Genomic DNA, 15,735 nt, shown 5'->3' with positions numbered 1-15,735 from the left:
CTGTGTTACAAATAGATCTTTTTCTGTGTAGTTGGGTAGTAACACACCTCTGTTTTGGTTCCCGTTGAGATGCTTCCAAGTGTGCTTTTAGCAGTGCAACATAAGCATTGTGTCATTGTCATAACAGCATTCCATTCTCAGTGAGAAGTTGCAGCAGCACCATAGCAGCAAAGATGCCCTTGGCCCCTCCCTTACAGCATGGTGTTGGTCATCCTTCCAGCACCATGTCTGCAGAACTTTCTCTGATGGCTGCGTTGAGTTCCGTGAAATTTTGTAGGGGAACCAGCGTACTGAAAGAATATTAAGGATTCAGAAGAGTTTCCAGAGAAACAGTCGAATAGAGTTGAATTAAGCTGATTGAGATGAATGAATTGCCCAATGAGGTGAAGAGAGTCGAGGTAAAACTGTCAAATGTTCCTTCAGCATTTGGAGTATCCATTTACTGATGCTTCTGCAGTTACTGCAGTGTTTGAGTATCATTGTACCAGTGCTTCTGCAGTTGCTGTAGAAACTGTTGGCTCAGGCTCTCTCCTTGCAGTTCTCCTTCAGGGGAAGAATGGCACGAGGAGAGCTTGTATGGGCATGGGACTCGGGGGTACGTTTATTGCTTTCTTTCACACTGCGATCTGTAATCTTTATTTTTAATATAAATCCCTTGGCTAGCTTCTTTCCTTTTGCTTGTAAATGTTTGATGTGTATGTGGTGCTCGCAGTAAAGGAGTTCTCTTGTGCCAGAAGAACAAAGACTAGCTTTCTGTTTGCAATGGGCACTGCTGATTTGCAGCAGTCGACTGGTTTTACTGCCAGTTTTAGCAGGTGCACCTTGTCTCAATGGGTGCTCTTTACCCTCGTCACCCAGTACAGTAGTGAGCCTCATGCTCAGTACATAGAAGACTGAATTTTGTCTGAGAGCTGAGTACAGGGGTCTGCTATAATTCTCTCTTTCCTTTTCCCTGCTTCGTTTCCATTATTCGTGCTCTCTTGTGTTGCAGTTGGACTAGATGATCGTTATAGGTCCCTTCCAACTGAAAATATTCTAACAAAGTTTGGAATATCTCCTCAGAAGACTTCTCATGTGCATATGTAGCAAGCAGTTCAATAATATGCATGTACAAAATACAGTCAGAACTTTTCTTCATATTTCAGAATGTTGGAGCAGATTAGAAAACTTGACAGCCTATATGCTGTAAAAAGACTCTAGTGTTCAGTCATGAAAGTGTGTAGAGAGAAGGTTGTTAGTGTAGAAAAGACTGAAAAATGTGTTTTGGCTGCTCTTGTCGAGAAAGAAAAATATCTTCTAAGTTTGTCATGGGGTTACAAAAACTTGCTGTTCTCTTCCTGATAGGTAGAGAACGGGGAGGCTGGAGGGAAGGGGGGAGAGCGGGGTTGGTTGGTGGCCTTTGGTGCTGTCCTTCTATTGCAGTGCTTCATCTGCGGCAGCACAGAGCGGGCTTTCCTCTTGCCAGACTGGCGGTAGCAGCCAAGCACTGCAGCACAGGAACAGCTTGCATTGCCCCAGCACAGAAACCATTACACAGGGTAGCTGTTGGGACTAGTAGGGGGGAAGGAGAAGAGCTGCTACCTTTTAGACCTCTCTGGGTTTGCTGTACAAGAGACAAAATTGCTTGTCTGGAGATCCAGATATCCAGAATGCATGAAGCCCAAGGGAAGCGGTACATATTTGTGACGTCTGTGCGTTCGCTTTGCTTCTGTTTGTTTGTTAAGAGCCTAAGAGAAGATGGGATTAGAAGGAGGAAAAAGTAGCATCAATAGGGATGAAAAGTGGCCTTTGGGCAGAGTTGGGTTTGTGGTAGGGGTCATCATATTGAAGTACACACTCTGTATTCTCCTTACCAACAGATCTAGGATCAAAGTTGTTGTCCTGAATGAACTCACAGAATTTATAAACTGCTATTAGATGGCTGGAGCTGAGCATGGGGAAGGTTGAAGACACTTACCCTGTTTGAGGTGTGTGATTCGGGTACAGGCAGGGGAAGTGATGACACATGCACTACTGGTCATCCGGGAGTTGCCAATTTCTTTTCTGATTTTTGAGAGAGATGCTGTGAGACCCTCCATCCTTTTTGTTTGAGTGGTTTAGATGGCTACCTAGTATCTAGTGTGACAGCAGGGGGGGTTGATTGGTTGATTTTTTTGTTTGTTTTTTAAGAGAGCGAGAGAGAAGAATGAACTCCATTATCCCCTATAGCCTGCCTCTATGCCATGTAGAGCTTTAGAAGTGGCAGAGACAACTACTTTTGGCTTTTTTTCTTCAAAGCCAAACATTATGCTAGAATTCTGTGTCTGGAACTAGATGCTCAATGCTGAGGAGCAGGCTGCTTTATAGAGTGGGGCTGCAAAGCTTCCTCTTTATCTTGCAGAATGGCTCGGGTCCCTTGCTAGTGTCCTGAAATGGTCTTATTTTTCTGGCTCCTGTTCTTCCTGAGAACAGACTGTGTGTGTCCTGCTGCCTAATAAATGAGGGACTCCATTGTCCTCTTTTGAAAGACACATAAGGTGCCTGAGTCCATGTCAGTTCAAGAGTGGAGTGCTCAAAAAATTTGATGCCTGAAAATAGGACACTCTGAATTAGACTCCTGAGTTTAATCACACCATATTCAGATATTGAATTGCTAATTTGAGTCTCATGAATCTACAGGTAATTGTCAAACATTTACTATGACGGTTTGCCAGGGTGGCTGTCGTCCTGTGAGGGAGAGACTGAATGGCAAAAGCAGCCAGCAATGCAGTGTCTGTTCAAATTAAACTAAAGAAGCCGAAGTAAAGGGTGGAAAGCTAGAAAGCAGGGGGAGAGAGAGCATGCTCCATGCTCGGTGTGTATAGTAAATGAAAAACTAACTACTTTTCCGAGTCCTGCCTGTTTACTGTGGCATTGGGCAAGTCACTTAAGTCATTGGGCAGTGGGGTCTCTGTGCAACAGCATAACACTTACACCTCTTACAGCAATTGGAGAATTAGTATTTATGAAGTGTTGTGAAATTATGTGCGTGTGGCTAAGGTCTGATACTTTTTGCTAATAAAAGCATGTTGAAGCTTGATACTGCAGTCAGAATGGAGAAGACTGAGTAATGGTTTTAGTCTCTGCTGTAAAGTCCAGCCTGAAGATTGCGGTCTCCCGCAGGTTAGCAAGGTGACATTGGGTAGTACTGTCTTGTTTACCGGTAGATGGAGAAGTAGTTTCCCAGACTTTCTTGGTTTGTAACCTCTGAGTCCTTTCAGTCAATTTATTGTTCATGGTGTTGCAAAAAGCCTTAATCTCTTGGGTGGCTGCAGAGACAACGCTAGGGAACTTGAAAAGGTTGCCAGTTGCTTCTACAAAACAGCTTGGCAACACCTGCATACTTTGGTGAGTATCAAGGTGCAGTGTTTAAGAATGAGATCAGAGAGCCTAGGAAAGCAATATATTCTCCCCATGGAAAACTGAAAAAAATTATCACAACCACTTTGAATTAATACAGTTATGTAAGCAGTGTTACTCAGCAAACTATGCTTATTCTCCAGTGGAGATAAGTTCGATTCCTCTGTTAGCTTTTAATTTTCATGGCGATATTCCAAGAGGAAAAAACACTACTTAAGCTTTGTTTTTAGCACAGAGGTAGATGGAACATCTCTGTCACTTGTCTGAAGCCATGTGTTAAAAGGCATGATTTTTTTTTTCCTAACAGTTTTGCAGAGTAATAGGGCAGAGTATGATTTGGATTACAGAAGACACATGCTGGGTCAGTTTCAAGTCTGCCAAGTTCTAATTTGCAATTTCTAGAAAATTTAGAACAGAAACATCTGAGTGCCTGCAGAAATCATCATTCTAAATTTAACTTGTGGATTTTGTCTCGGTAAGGCATGAAACTGTCTGGTAGTATTCGTCCACTGAGTTTCAGGGTCAGCCTTTTCTTGTGTTGTGAATTCTGTGCTGGTGGTTCTGGCATTGCTTTTCCTGGTCCTGCGGGGTGGGAGTTTTAAATGCTTTAGAGCAAAATGCTAAGTGAAAAAGGGTTAGCTAGGTTTAATTACTTTCTTTTTGTTTCTCTCAAAGCAAGCAAAAAGCCTTTGGAAAAAGTTTCTTTCACCTTGTTATTGTTTTCTTTAATTTCTGCAGCTAATTAATGGTGGACTGACTTTTAAAAATGGTTCTTATTGGCCTCTAAACGCTCCGTAGGAGTTTCCAAATGGCACTGAGAAGGCCCAATACAGGGGCTTTTGTTTCCACAATAGAGGAGCCGTGCAAAGTGAGTAGAAGAACTCATAAACCAGCAGCAGCAAGTGCTCTTTCAGTGCACAAAGCAACACATCCATGTAATTTTTTAAAAAGGATTTTTCTCATTAACGCAAAAGCTTCAGGTTTTAGAGTTGAATTTTATTTGAACTGTGGAATGAGCTAGATTGACTGCATTATTTTACAACTAAAAGTATAGTTTTAGACTGTGAAAGCCAAGCAGGCTTTTTGTTCTGACAAGAGCAGAGTTCAATGTTCATGTCCCTTTGGTTCTTGTTCTCCTTGTTGTGGTACTTGTAATAATGGTGGTGCTGTGACATGGGTGCAGATTTAGGTGTCTAGGTAGGCAATAAAAATGTTAAGACTCTAATCTAGCTTCCTCATACCATGTCACTGAAGGATGAAGGGGTTTATATCCTATTGCTGAGTTTAGGAGAATACCATTCATTTAAACTTAAACTATAGCTGTTCCTTAATTCTGGTTTTGATCCTGCCTCCGCATCTTGAACTGTGCGCTCTCCTACCCTGAGAAGTTTTGGCTTTCCAAGTGCACCTTCTTTTGAAAATAAAATAAAACCCATCAATGTTGGTTTTAGGAACAGCAGGTTCCCTGTTATCGGGGGAAACTGAAGTGGCTAGACACAAAATGCAGTTAATGGCCCAAAATAAACTAAGTTAGATTGTTTTTCTCTAGTCTTTCCCCTGACAGTAATTTCAAGTGTTACTTTTAGCAGCTATAGTGTATGAAGGGAGCTTTGGGGAGAAAGTGAGAGTTTTGTTGTTGTAAATCGATCTCTCTGCAAAGCTGAGAGCATTCTGAATGCTGCTATTGATTGCGCCGTCTGTTTGCTTCCCTCAGAGAAAAACGGGTACGCACCCTCTTCTGCACTAGAGTTCAGCAGCTTGCTATCACACGCTTTGTTTCCTAACCTGGATGTCATGTCATTAACCTCCACAAACTCCCTAAAAAGCAGGTTCCTGTGGTTTGTGGCAAGCGTGTTTCCTCCAAGACACTTGATGCTGATCATAGCCTTGTATTTTGCTGTTCAGAAATGTGTTGCTTAACGTTGACAGGGAGAACAATGTGTGGTGTTGATCACTTGATCTAAGGAAAGCAGTAGTGAATGGCAAAGACTGAGGAAGCTTCCTATTAACGAATGAGGAACTAAATGTCTTTCATGCTGTTGGGAGTAAAGTGGCACACTAGAGATGACTGCATTATCTATAAAGAGATACTAAACTAATTGATAGCTCCATATGAAATACAAAGAAAAGAGACCAAACTGGCGAAGTTGTGTCTATGTTCTTAAAAATTATATCCTGGTAGGCTTGGCAGATTTATACTGATAGCTGCTTCTTTCCACCAATTTTATTTGAAATTCAGAAGATTTAAAAAAGATTGAATGTGACTTCTTGAGTTCAAGATCAGTTGCTTGTACAGTTGTGTTCTCCAAAAGCATTGGAGAACAAGTGCTAGAGACACCTAAACATAATTTTGCTAACTTTTTTGTTTCAGTATGATGCTAAAAATAAGCAAACAAAAAAAGCTGTGGAATTCACTACTCGTTTCAGGAAGTTCCTAAGGATAAGACTGGCAGATATAACTTATGCAGAGAAATGTATTCTACAACGTAGCTTGTGGTCTTCAAACTGAGCATTCGCACCGCTGATGGTCCCTGCTAAAGTTATCTTTTTTTTTTTTTTTCCCTTTTACATAGCTGTACTGTGCTGTGCTAGCTGGAGAGAAGAATAATAGATGAGTTTTGCAACTGAACTTGGCAGATCTGACAGCACATGCATGCAGCATAGATCTGCTGCAGCAAGAAGATGCTGGATTAAGCCAATAAAAGTTATTTTTAGACACATACAGTTTTACAGGGAAATAGGGTTTTTTTTCTATTGGTTTTGTAAATCTCTAAATATGATTATGGCTCTTTTTCGTCCTTTTAGCCAAGCTAGGACTTCCTACTACAAAATCTTGTTCAAGACATAAATAGTGGATTTAGAACTGTCATTCTGACATTAGTGACTTTTCCATCTGATGCATTGGTGCAGCATTTTTTACTTTCAGTATGGATATCATTCCTAGTTTTCATGCCTAAATAAACTGCTTCAAATCTTTTGGTAGGTTTATCGAGCATTTGAAGTAAATAATTGTGTTCCAAGGCTGAAAATTGATGGCAGCCAGGGTACCCTTCCCTAGAGAGATATCCCCATTGCTTTCTGTTGGAGGGATTCTTGCACAATATTCTGAATCAAATTTGGTAGTTTCTGCCTTGCAGACAGTATCTCTACCATTCTTCTCTCTCCAAATGCTTCCATTACTGACCCTGATTCATTGGCATTGAATACTGTTTCTTTGGAACATGTGCTTTTTAGAAAAAAAATCTACTAAAAATCCCCCTTTCCCCTTATTTGTGTGTGATTGACTTACAAAATCAATTTCAAGTCAGTCATGTGGAAGAAATTCATTAATTATACTGCAGGTTCTGTTTTGTTGTAGCTGAGGACCACAGTGAGCCCTTGCAGGTGGGACTGACAGCAGCCATGGGGCAGGACTTCTGGGCTGGTGAGGCTGTACGGGTTGTATCTGCAGCGTTGTGGAGGAAGAGTGTTTTAAAGGAGGAGGCTTTTGTTTTGGAAACAACCTAAGATCATAGTTACAGATTTTGTTTCAGGTGCTGCTTTGGCAGTACGTGTTGTGACATTGAACTTCAGACTTCCCTGGAAATAATAATCTAAGGCACAGGAGAACAAGAGGGAAACGGACTGAAAATAACAGGGTTGGATGGATGAGATGGCTGGAAAAAAAACTTATAGTAACCTAGAACCTTTGAAAAGATGTTTTTTGACAAAATAGCCAATTAGACAAGAAGTGAAAAATTAACCTGAACTTGTTCAGTAGTGATAGCGGTACTAAACCATGGTAAAAGTCTGATGGAGGGTGCATAATGGCTGAAAGTACAAGAGCTCCTTGCATGATACTTGCTGGGTCTAGTTGTCTTCTTTTCCAAATCCTTTTAAATCTTCTCTCTTTAATTAAAAAAAAAAAAAGTCACTGAAGCAGCAAGACTGACATACTAGAAAATGCATTTAAGTGGAGTCATGAATGTTTAAACTGGCTGAAAGGCAGATGTGCCCAGTAGCCAGTGTGGATCTGCAGTATTGAAAATGCTGGCTTCTTTACATATTGACATCAAGAAGGAATTCTAGGGGAGAAATTGTTGCTTAAATTTTGCCATTAAGGGTAGCTGAAATTCTAGTCAGAAGGATAGGGTAAAAACTTCTTAATACTTTGAAACTGAAACTACATAAACATTAGAAAAATGTGTTGCACATAGTATTTACATTGTATTACTTGTAAGAGAGTTACTAAATTTGTTTTATTTACAACACAGAGGTTTAGAATCCATGTTGCTTTTCTCTTTCATCTTGCCAATTACCAAGATAGGTATTAGCTTGAGATGCGGAGCAGAGAACAGCTAGCAGAGCAAGCTTGTTTTGCTCTTGCCTCATGGGATTGATGAACAGTGCAGACCACCAGTACAAACAGATCTAGTTTTACCGTAGGACAGTTTGTTCTCCAGTCTTTCTCTTTTAAATTTTATTTATGACCAACATAGGGAGGGAATACTGTGATTTCCAGTCTTTCATGTGTATGCCTTTGGCCTCACAGTTCTGTAGGAGAAAGACACGTTCTCTTTGGTGGAAGAGTGACATCTCGCTGGCCTTTCCTCTGTCCCGGTTGTGTGTGTCAAATGGAGACAGCGGTGGGCTGCAGCCGGGGTCAGTGTGCAGCCTATGGAATGTGAATCAGAGCAGGAAAGAAACTGGGGCACTGCAGCTATTTCAGTTGAGCTGAAGGGTGCTAGGGAAGAAATGTCCCAGTTCTTAATCTCTTAAACATTGTGGCTGCTTTCCACAGTGGTTCTGGAGCAAAGAAAGCCTTGCAGCTAAGGGAGTGGACACAAATGATACAGACATGGAAAGTACCTAGGAATCGGAAGGTCTGCAAAGCTTTGGTGTTGAGATACAAGTGCAGAACAGGGCTTCGGTGGTGAGAAGCCCAGCATGGCACTAAACGGCGCTGTGTGGTTGAGGAGGTAGAGCTGTGATTCTCTTTTGGAGAATGTGATGTAATGTCAGGCATAGATCCAGAATTTTGCTTAAACCAGCTCTGTCTCTGGAAAAATGACATTGCAGATGGTGAGTGTAATTTCAGTGTAACATCATCCTTTTCATTAATTTAGTTAATTCTTCAAGTGTAAATGAATGTAGTTACAAATTTCAGATGATTCTGAATGTGGATGTCAAATTGCAACTGCTTTACAGACGGGTGCGTACTGCAAAGTAGCATCAGGTTTCCACTGTCCAGTTTAGCCAGAAGAGCAGGAATGCTTAGCATGTTAGAAGTCAGAAATCAGTGTAACATTTCACGGTTGTTGAGAATCCAGTGGTGGTTTCTACTTTGTCTCAAATTAATACTTTGCTATTAATTACTTAGGTACTATCTAATCTGTGATTTTTTTTAAATTTTATTTTATTTTTTTAAGATACCTGCCAAGAAGTGCTGCCTTTGAGATGTTTTGTTTTCTGTACTTCTTAGCTCTACAGGTAATTCAGTTTTGGATGTTTCTGACTGGTTGAGCAGGAAATACATTAAACTGTTAATGTTCATGTGTCAATTTGTTATTTAAGTGTCAACAGCCAGTTTTTAATTATTTTTTGCATGTGGTCTGTCTCTACTCAGTCTTGCATGTTGACACTCATACCAAGAGATGAAGGCGTTTTCAAAATTAATTCATTAGAGACCCTTTTAGCGCTAGCTGTGACTGGGGTGCTGGGCATTGTGTGTTGGGGAACATGAAGCCATATAAAAATCTGGAGGGCGATAGATGTAAAAAAGTACTTTGAGGGCTGCAACTGGTGTGCTGCTCTGAAGACCACGTAGGGAGTTTGGTGGTGTATCTTCCTGCCCTCAGTAGTGAATAGTAGCTTAAATACTGAAGGAAAGGATTTATATTGCTTCCAAACCTATTTTTTTGTTACACGTTATAATTTGATACCTGCAGTTATTTCTAATGTATATTTCTTTCTGAGATTGGATGGTATGGTTCTATATAAAGTACAGCATTTTATTTTTCCGGTGATTGTATATATGATCGCACTGTGCCTCTGCGTTCCTTTTTTAACCTTCCTGTTAGGCGAGTGATGATTTCCCCTTAGACCATCTTTTCTTCACCCTCTTTCCAAGAGCTAAAAATATAAGCTATGCTTTGCGCATCCCTGTTTCCTTTTACCTTAGTATATCAATCTAGATTAACTGATTGTTTGGCTTGAATTCTTCAGCTGCTTTAATTACTTTACCAGTGGGATCTATTTTGGCTGTTTTTTCATTCGTTGCTTTACAATCTGGAGGGGAATCCATGTGTTCTCCCACTGTCAGTTGCAAGGACTTTGTTGCATCTTTGAACCCAGGTCCCAAGTTCCCTGCCCATGCCTGTCCCCCTCGGCACAGCTGGACCCTCGGGGAGCTCTCTCAGTAGACGGGTGGGCAGCTGCTTGCCTTGCACTGTGAGCATCGTCAGAGCTCTGGACCCTGGAAGATGACTTCCATTCCTCAATTCTGGTGATCACAGGTGCCATGAGTCCAGGTCTGTTTATCAAGTGTGTGCCTGCCCTGTCTCTGGCACTTGTTAAAGCCAGGTGTTGGGGCTACCTGGCAGAGGCTAATCCTACGGGATTTCCGAGTCCAGGAGCCTTCTCTCGAAGAGAGCTGTGAGAACAGGAGTACTAGACTCAAGTGTCTGTTGTGTGAAGTGTAAGAATTTGCCAGAGGAAGTACCTTTCCCGCTTTGAACTCTAGTGTTGCTTTGTAATTATTCATTTGGCTGGAAAATTCCAGCCTTCTAAAGGCTAACCCAGATGCAACTTTGCCAGGAATTGCATTACTTGGAAAATAGTAAGACTACTATGAATATACAGTCTCCAGGTGAAATTGAATGCTGAGCATATTGTTGGAAGCAGTCTGAGCCTTATTAAATATGTATCCCAGTGTTACAATTGCACTTCTTTACAAAATGCTTATATGACTGTGAGTGGCAAGAATTTCTTTTCATACGGTGGTGAAGAATGAAGAAACCAGTTCTGTGCAGCATACAGGGAGTTCGGATTTAAAGTAGTAAATATCTGCACAAGCAGAAGGTCAGTCATACTTTGCAGATTTCTTTGCCTCATACTCCTCACTGAATCCTCATGAATTGTATTTCTTATCTGTTCCCCTCAGTTTGTTGATACTTTTAACATGAGGGAAAACTATTTTGATATTTCTCTGTCAGTTACTTTGACATTAATCAACATTGCAGATCTTGTTTTGTTTGGTGTCTGGGTACATCATAAAAAGAGTTGCTGAAAGAGTTCAATTACAATATCAGCATCTCTGCCAAATGTATTGAGCTGTTCTGAAAAGCGGCTTGTCTTTTCTGACCCAGATACACAGTTTCCAACTGTGGGAGATGCTGCCAGAAAGACTCTTGGCAGAAGGCCAGCAATAAAATTATACTGCAGAAAAACACAACATATTTTCAGCAGTACTGTATAGGGTGTGACGAAAAATTACCTGTCTGCTGAATGCAAAGCAGAAATAAAAATAAACTTCCAATTTAAAATTGCAAGCCTCGTATTCTGACTATTGCTGACTTTTAAAGGTAACAAAAAAGGATATAAATTCCTTTCTATTACCGTGTCTGATACACCTCAGGCTGCATTAGATACTCACTGATTTGTTATTAGCAACCTTATTTGGCTTTGCTGCTCTGTTAACGTATACTCAGAGTGAGCTTAGGGTGATGTGCACTGTAACTGCAGTTCTCATGGACAGACGCTGGTGTAAGGGTAGGTTAGGAGGGTGGAGGCCGTTTTTAGTGCCTCAGCTGAATATTGTTGGCATGTGCCTTCTTGATGTAGCATTTAAAACCAATTTTCATGGCATCCTTCTTGGCCTGGCCAGGTGCCTGAAGAGCAGCTCACTGAGGTGAGGGTTTGGAGGAGTGGAGTCCAGCGACCCTGGTTTGCTCTTCTCTGTTGCACCACTAACACTCCCCTGCGAGGTACCATGCTGTGCTGTGAGGGGGCATCAGAATGCCGAGCACAGTTTATATCTCCTTTCTGGAAGCTCGTAGCTCCCTGATTCTGCTGTTATCTTTCAGTCCCCATGGAGCACAAGTACCTGTTTCTCCTGCTTTTTCACTTTTGTGTTCACCAGCGCTCAGAGGTAGCTAAGCGCATTCATTATTCTGGCTGTTTAAATGTCCGTCTCTTGGGAACACAACTGCCAGATGCAGGGATATATCCTACTACAAAGGCCTCATCTGAAATTCTTTTCGTTGTTTGTCTTGTGCCAAAGCATAAACTTCCTCTGTGAAGGATGGAATGTTTAATGGAAACATTGCTAGACTGTCATGGTGTTTTAATAACATTTCTAATGTGTCAAATCCCCAGTGACTTTAAACCACACTGCAGACTCCACTCCGCTCCTCTGTGACCTGGTTTGGAGACAGCAAGTATTTACTCTTGTTTTACACTTTGGGGCCACATGATGCAGAGGTAAAGTGACTTTCCCAAGGTCACCTAGGTCTTGGTAGTGCTGGTAGCTTTTCCTAGAAATTTTTGTGCAAGTGTGGGTGGCAGCCCCTGGGTAAGACAAGCGTGCGTTTTAGTATTGTGCTTTTTATTCTGGGCATCAGCTGTTAGTTCCCTGAGGATGCAGGGACAAATATCCTGCCTGCTGTAGCCTGGTAGTAAAATAAGGCTGTTGGATTTATGGAATAGCTGCTCACTTCACGTAATGCTTTCTGATGTGTTTTGTGCTGAGCTATGTTCTGCTGCCTTAGTCCATATGGTTGGAGCAGATTTGATTTTAGTTTTGCTTAATTTAATTCTGCATGCTGTCAAATGTACATTGTTCTGTATATTGTGTCTGCACTTTTATAGTAAACTCCCTCCTGTTTAGTGCTTTTGTTGAAAATTTTCTCTCAAAGTCTGAACTATATTAGGATTTCACTCCTGTGTTTATTTGTGTGAAATATTCTCGGGATGTTAATGAAAGAAGTTGTCTATCAGCTTCAACTCGACTTTCAGGATTTTTTTTCCCCAGCTTTCTGGATTTTATAGTAAAGGTCTCTTCATGATTCAGCTGTATATGCCCAGACCTTGGCCATTCACTGCTGAGAAAAAGGGCAGGTAGAATCGAACTGGTAAATACTCTCTTGCCACTGAAATTTGAAGCTGCCTTGGAAACAATATGGTTACTACAGCTTAAGGCAAAGTACTGAGAGGTGTCGGTGGTTTTGCTTCTCTGCCCAGTAGAAGATTAATGCCCATAGTAGCTGTGAAACATTTATTTTCAGTCTGTTTCAGGTTTTCAAAGAACACTGAAAAGCACTCAGCACATCCAGGATTGCACTCTGAGGTATGTCTGTTTCCAGAGCTTGTGATGTAGTTTGCAGACTTGCCCTCTAGACAACAGTCTGCTCAGCAGTTTACTGGAGCACCAGAATTTGCTCAGCCAGCTTTCTCTGTCCATCTGCTTCCAATACCCTGTACAGGCTGATAAGCAACAGCTTGCGGTAGTCTTCGGAGGGAGGCCAGGCTGGAGTGTTGCTCGGAGTCTAGAGACACTGTACTGGGCATATGCTGCAGTCAGCAACACATTCCAGTGTCCTCCTCTCTGCCTCGAATTGCCAAGTTACTGTTACCAGAGAAGATAGCAAACTGAAAATGTGAAGTGTAGGAGTCACAGGGAAGGAGAGTATGTGAAGATAGCTGGAATTCAGTTTGAAGAGAGAACTAACTTGAAATAGATAGATGGTCTAGAAACATGTCCCATAAAAGTCTCTCTAGCTTGCCATCTGATGACTCAAAAGCATATTATTATTATTATTATACAAAAGCAAAACAAAAAGACCTCCTAAAGGGTGTGGTTGCTTCTGAAGGTGGAAAAGCTTGTGACTAGCTCGTAGAATAAATAGTTCAAAAGGAGTAATCTTTCTGTATTTTCCTTCTCAGCTGCCCCTGCTTGGCTTTCAGGATCTCTTAAGAGAAGAATCTGGTCTTACGAAAGAACATCCTCTTCCTTGATCGCTTCTGGGAAGCAATGTGGTAGAGTTCTAGTGTACCTCAGTTGGGTATTTGGCCTTTGTGGTAGGAAGTGAGGTCCTTCAGTGTTTTCGTTAGCTTGCTTTTCCCAAGTATTTTTAGTATGACTGCATTTAACTCTCTTGGGGTTTCTTCCTTGGCAATCTTTAGCTGCTGGAGCAGACAGGCCCCTGCACAGTGTTCTTGTCTGGCTGTTCTTTGTTTTACTCAATCCTACATCCTAAATTTGGTGGTGTGCGATACAACCAACCAACTATTAGGCACTTGCTGCCAAAGCTATTCGTCCTGTAAACCTGCTACATTTTTCCTTTACTAGGAAAGTAGTGAAGCAGGATTTGTTGCTGCCTTTCGCCTGGCGTGTTGAGATCTCTATGGGATGCAACATTTTAATTATTCCCTGTCACACCCCTGAGGTTCAGGCATCTACTCTGCTTTCAAGTCATCTTGCCTATCCCTCTGCTGTTGCCAAACACGCTTTTAACCTCTAACAATGTCGGGATTCTCCGACAGACAATATGCAACATACTGCTAGAGAAGAAGGGATTGACTTGCAGGAGAAAAAGAAAACAAATTTGAGTGCGTGTGTCAGTCTGCAGAAATTTACTGACTGGGTTTCCAGTTGCTTCAAAATGTTGCTGAAAAGCTGACGCAACAATATGTGCAGTGAAAGGAAAACAGGACTTTTCTGCAAGGACTAGTGTCTTGCTATGCAATGAGCTTATGCTTTCCTCTCACATTACCTGCTCTGTTATTCTGCTCTTCTATTGTCTTACAGAGTGTTTGTTCGCAGTTCCTTATGCTGCCAGGCTGGTGTTTGTTTCTTAGTGTAGTACAAAAGGGTTGCTTTTGCAGGATCTTTTAAATGTTGTATGCTGTGAAAAGTGGTGAAAGACAGAAAAGGCCGTGTGGATTATTTCAGCTGAACGCTCTGACGAGTCTTAAGTCTTCAGTTTGTTACAATGTGCTTGTCTCTCTTTATATAACGACTTGCAGTTATTGCCACCTGAAGTCTTAGTTCTTGTTGCACAGCATCCGACACATCCAGGATTGAGGGCTGCACTGGGGATTTCAACAGATAATTACATTTTGATAATTAAATACAGGGGGGTTGATTCCTAATGTGCATGCGATGTAAAAATAGACACTTCTTGAGCTGGTTTCATATAGAGCATATTCGAGATGATGGATTTCCCATCTTCCTCATATGAGAAACTTAGGTTGCCAGGTGGCTGACAAGCCACACCGAGAGAAGCTCTGACTGGCATGGGTAAGTCGTTACATACGTGTGGGCACATTACAAAAAGTTGCTTTCCACAGTGACATCTGCTTGTTCAGGAATAAACGGATCAGTGACTGCCTCCCCATCTTGAAGCCTGCTTGCTTTAATCAGTGGCTTGACTCGATGTGCTGCATCGAACACTTATTGGAATTAACATGCCGTTTCTTCTGGTTTCAAGTTTTCTCTCTCTTTTTGCAGGTGAATTACAGAAAGTGACTACCAGAGCATCTTGGCTGTATGAACTCTTGAGCTGTCAAGGGACTAAGAGGCTTATGAAGAGGTTCTGTCAGGCAAAACAGTGCTTAGCAAAGACACCAAGGAGGAGGGAAAAGGAGAAAGGGAGGGAGAGAGAGCTGAAACACTAACAAACCATGGTAGGTATTTGTCATCTTTCATAGGGTTGCATTAAAAATATTATCTGCTGACAGTCTTGCATGGGGCCTGATAAAAGGGGGGATTTTCTGACCTTGCACTAAATCAGAGATGGTGCTGCATGCTTGGAGCAAAGCAAATGAGGTCTGATATATTGTCAGCCTCTTAAAACCAGAGAGTTGTCTTGTGAGCCTGCATTACATGAATTATTAAATATGAACGAAGGGGATGCTCATAAGGTTTTCTAATAAAACTGGCATTAGCAAGCTGTACCAAACAGCACGAGTGACCTTGAACTTGCAGATTGCATAACGAAATGCTGATATTCCCCTTCCACCTCTTTCTCACAAAACCAAGTGTTGATTATTCGTATTTGTGTGCGTGTGATTGAATGTGGTTCTGTGCCTGCATTGTTAATAGCATGGATGATGTTGCTGTATATGGTTTAAATGAGGAGTTGTTTCTGATCTGCCTGGTACTGGTTGTGAATTGGGAGTGCCTGAGATGTTGAATTTGTAAAGATGTGCAGGTATGAAGTATTGTGATGGTAAGATTCTGAAAAGGTGTTCACTAAAAGCCAATAAACCTTCCCAGTTCCTGAAAAATACTTGTAGAGAGCAGTTTAAGCATTATTTTTTTTTTTTTTAAGTCCTCTAAAGTTATTACTGAGATAATGGAAATGAGAATAAATGCAA

General features: G+C 41.4%; 1 protein-coding gene across 20 annotated transcripts in view; it reads left to right on the top strand.

The window, feature by feature from the left end:
- Positions 1-15,735, top strand: part of STRBP (spermatid perinuclear RNA binding protein) — a 72,872-nt gene that overhangs the window by 10,010 nt on the left and 47,127 nt on the right. For 18 of the 20 annotated variants that reach the window (XR_008745436.1, XR_008745435.1, XM_055793737.1 and 15 more), the window contains one exon: positions 14,867-15,042. Coding sequence is in view for 17 of the 20 variants with exons in the window: in XM_055793737.1 (XP_055649712.1) it covers positions 15,040-15,042 (3 nt within the window). In the remaining 3 variants the exon portion in view is untranslated. Of the gene's footprint in view, positions 1-8,824; positions 8,848-12,670; positions 12,704-14,866; positions 15,043-15,735 lie in introns of those variants that run through there. The other 2 variants (XM_055793726.1, XM_027777966.2) reach the window with 2 other exon arrangements.

Source organism: Falco peregrinus, chromosome 1, assembly GCF_023634155.1.
Source record: "Falco peregrinus isolate bFalPer1 chromosome 1, bFalPer1.pri, whole genome shotgun sequence".
NCBI lineage: Eukaryota > Metazoa > Chordata > Aves > Falconiformes > Falconidae > Falco > Falco peregrinus.
This window is presented reverse-complemented; position numbering and strand designations above follow the sequence as displayed.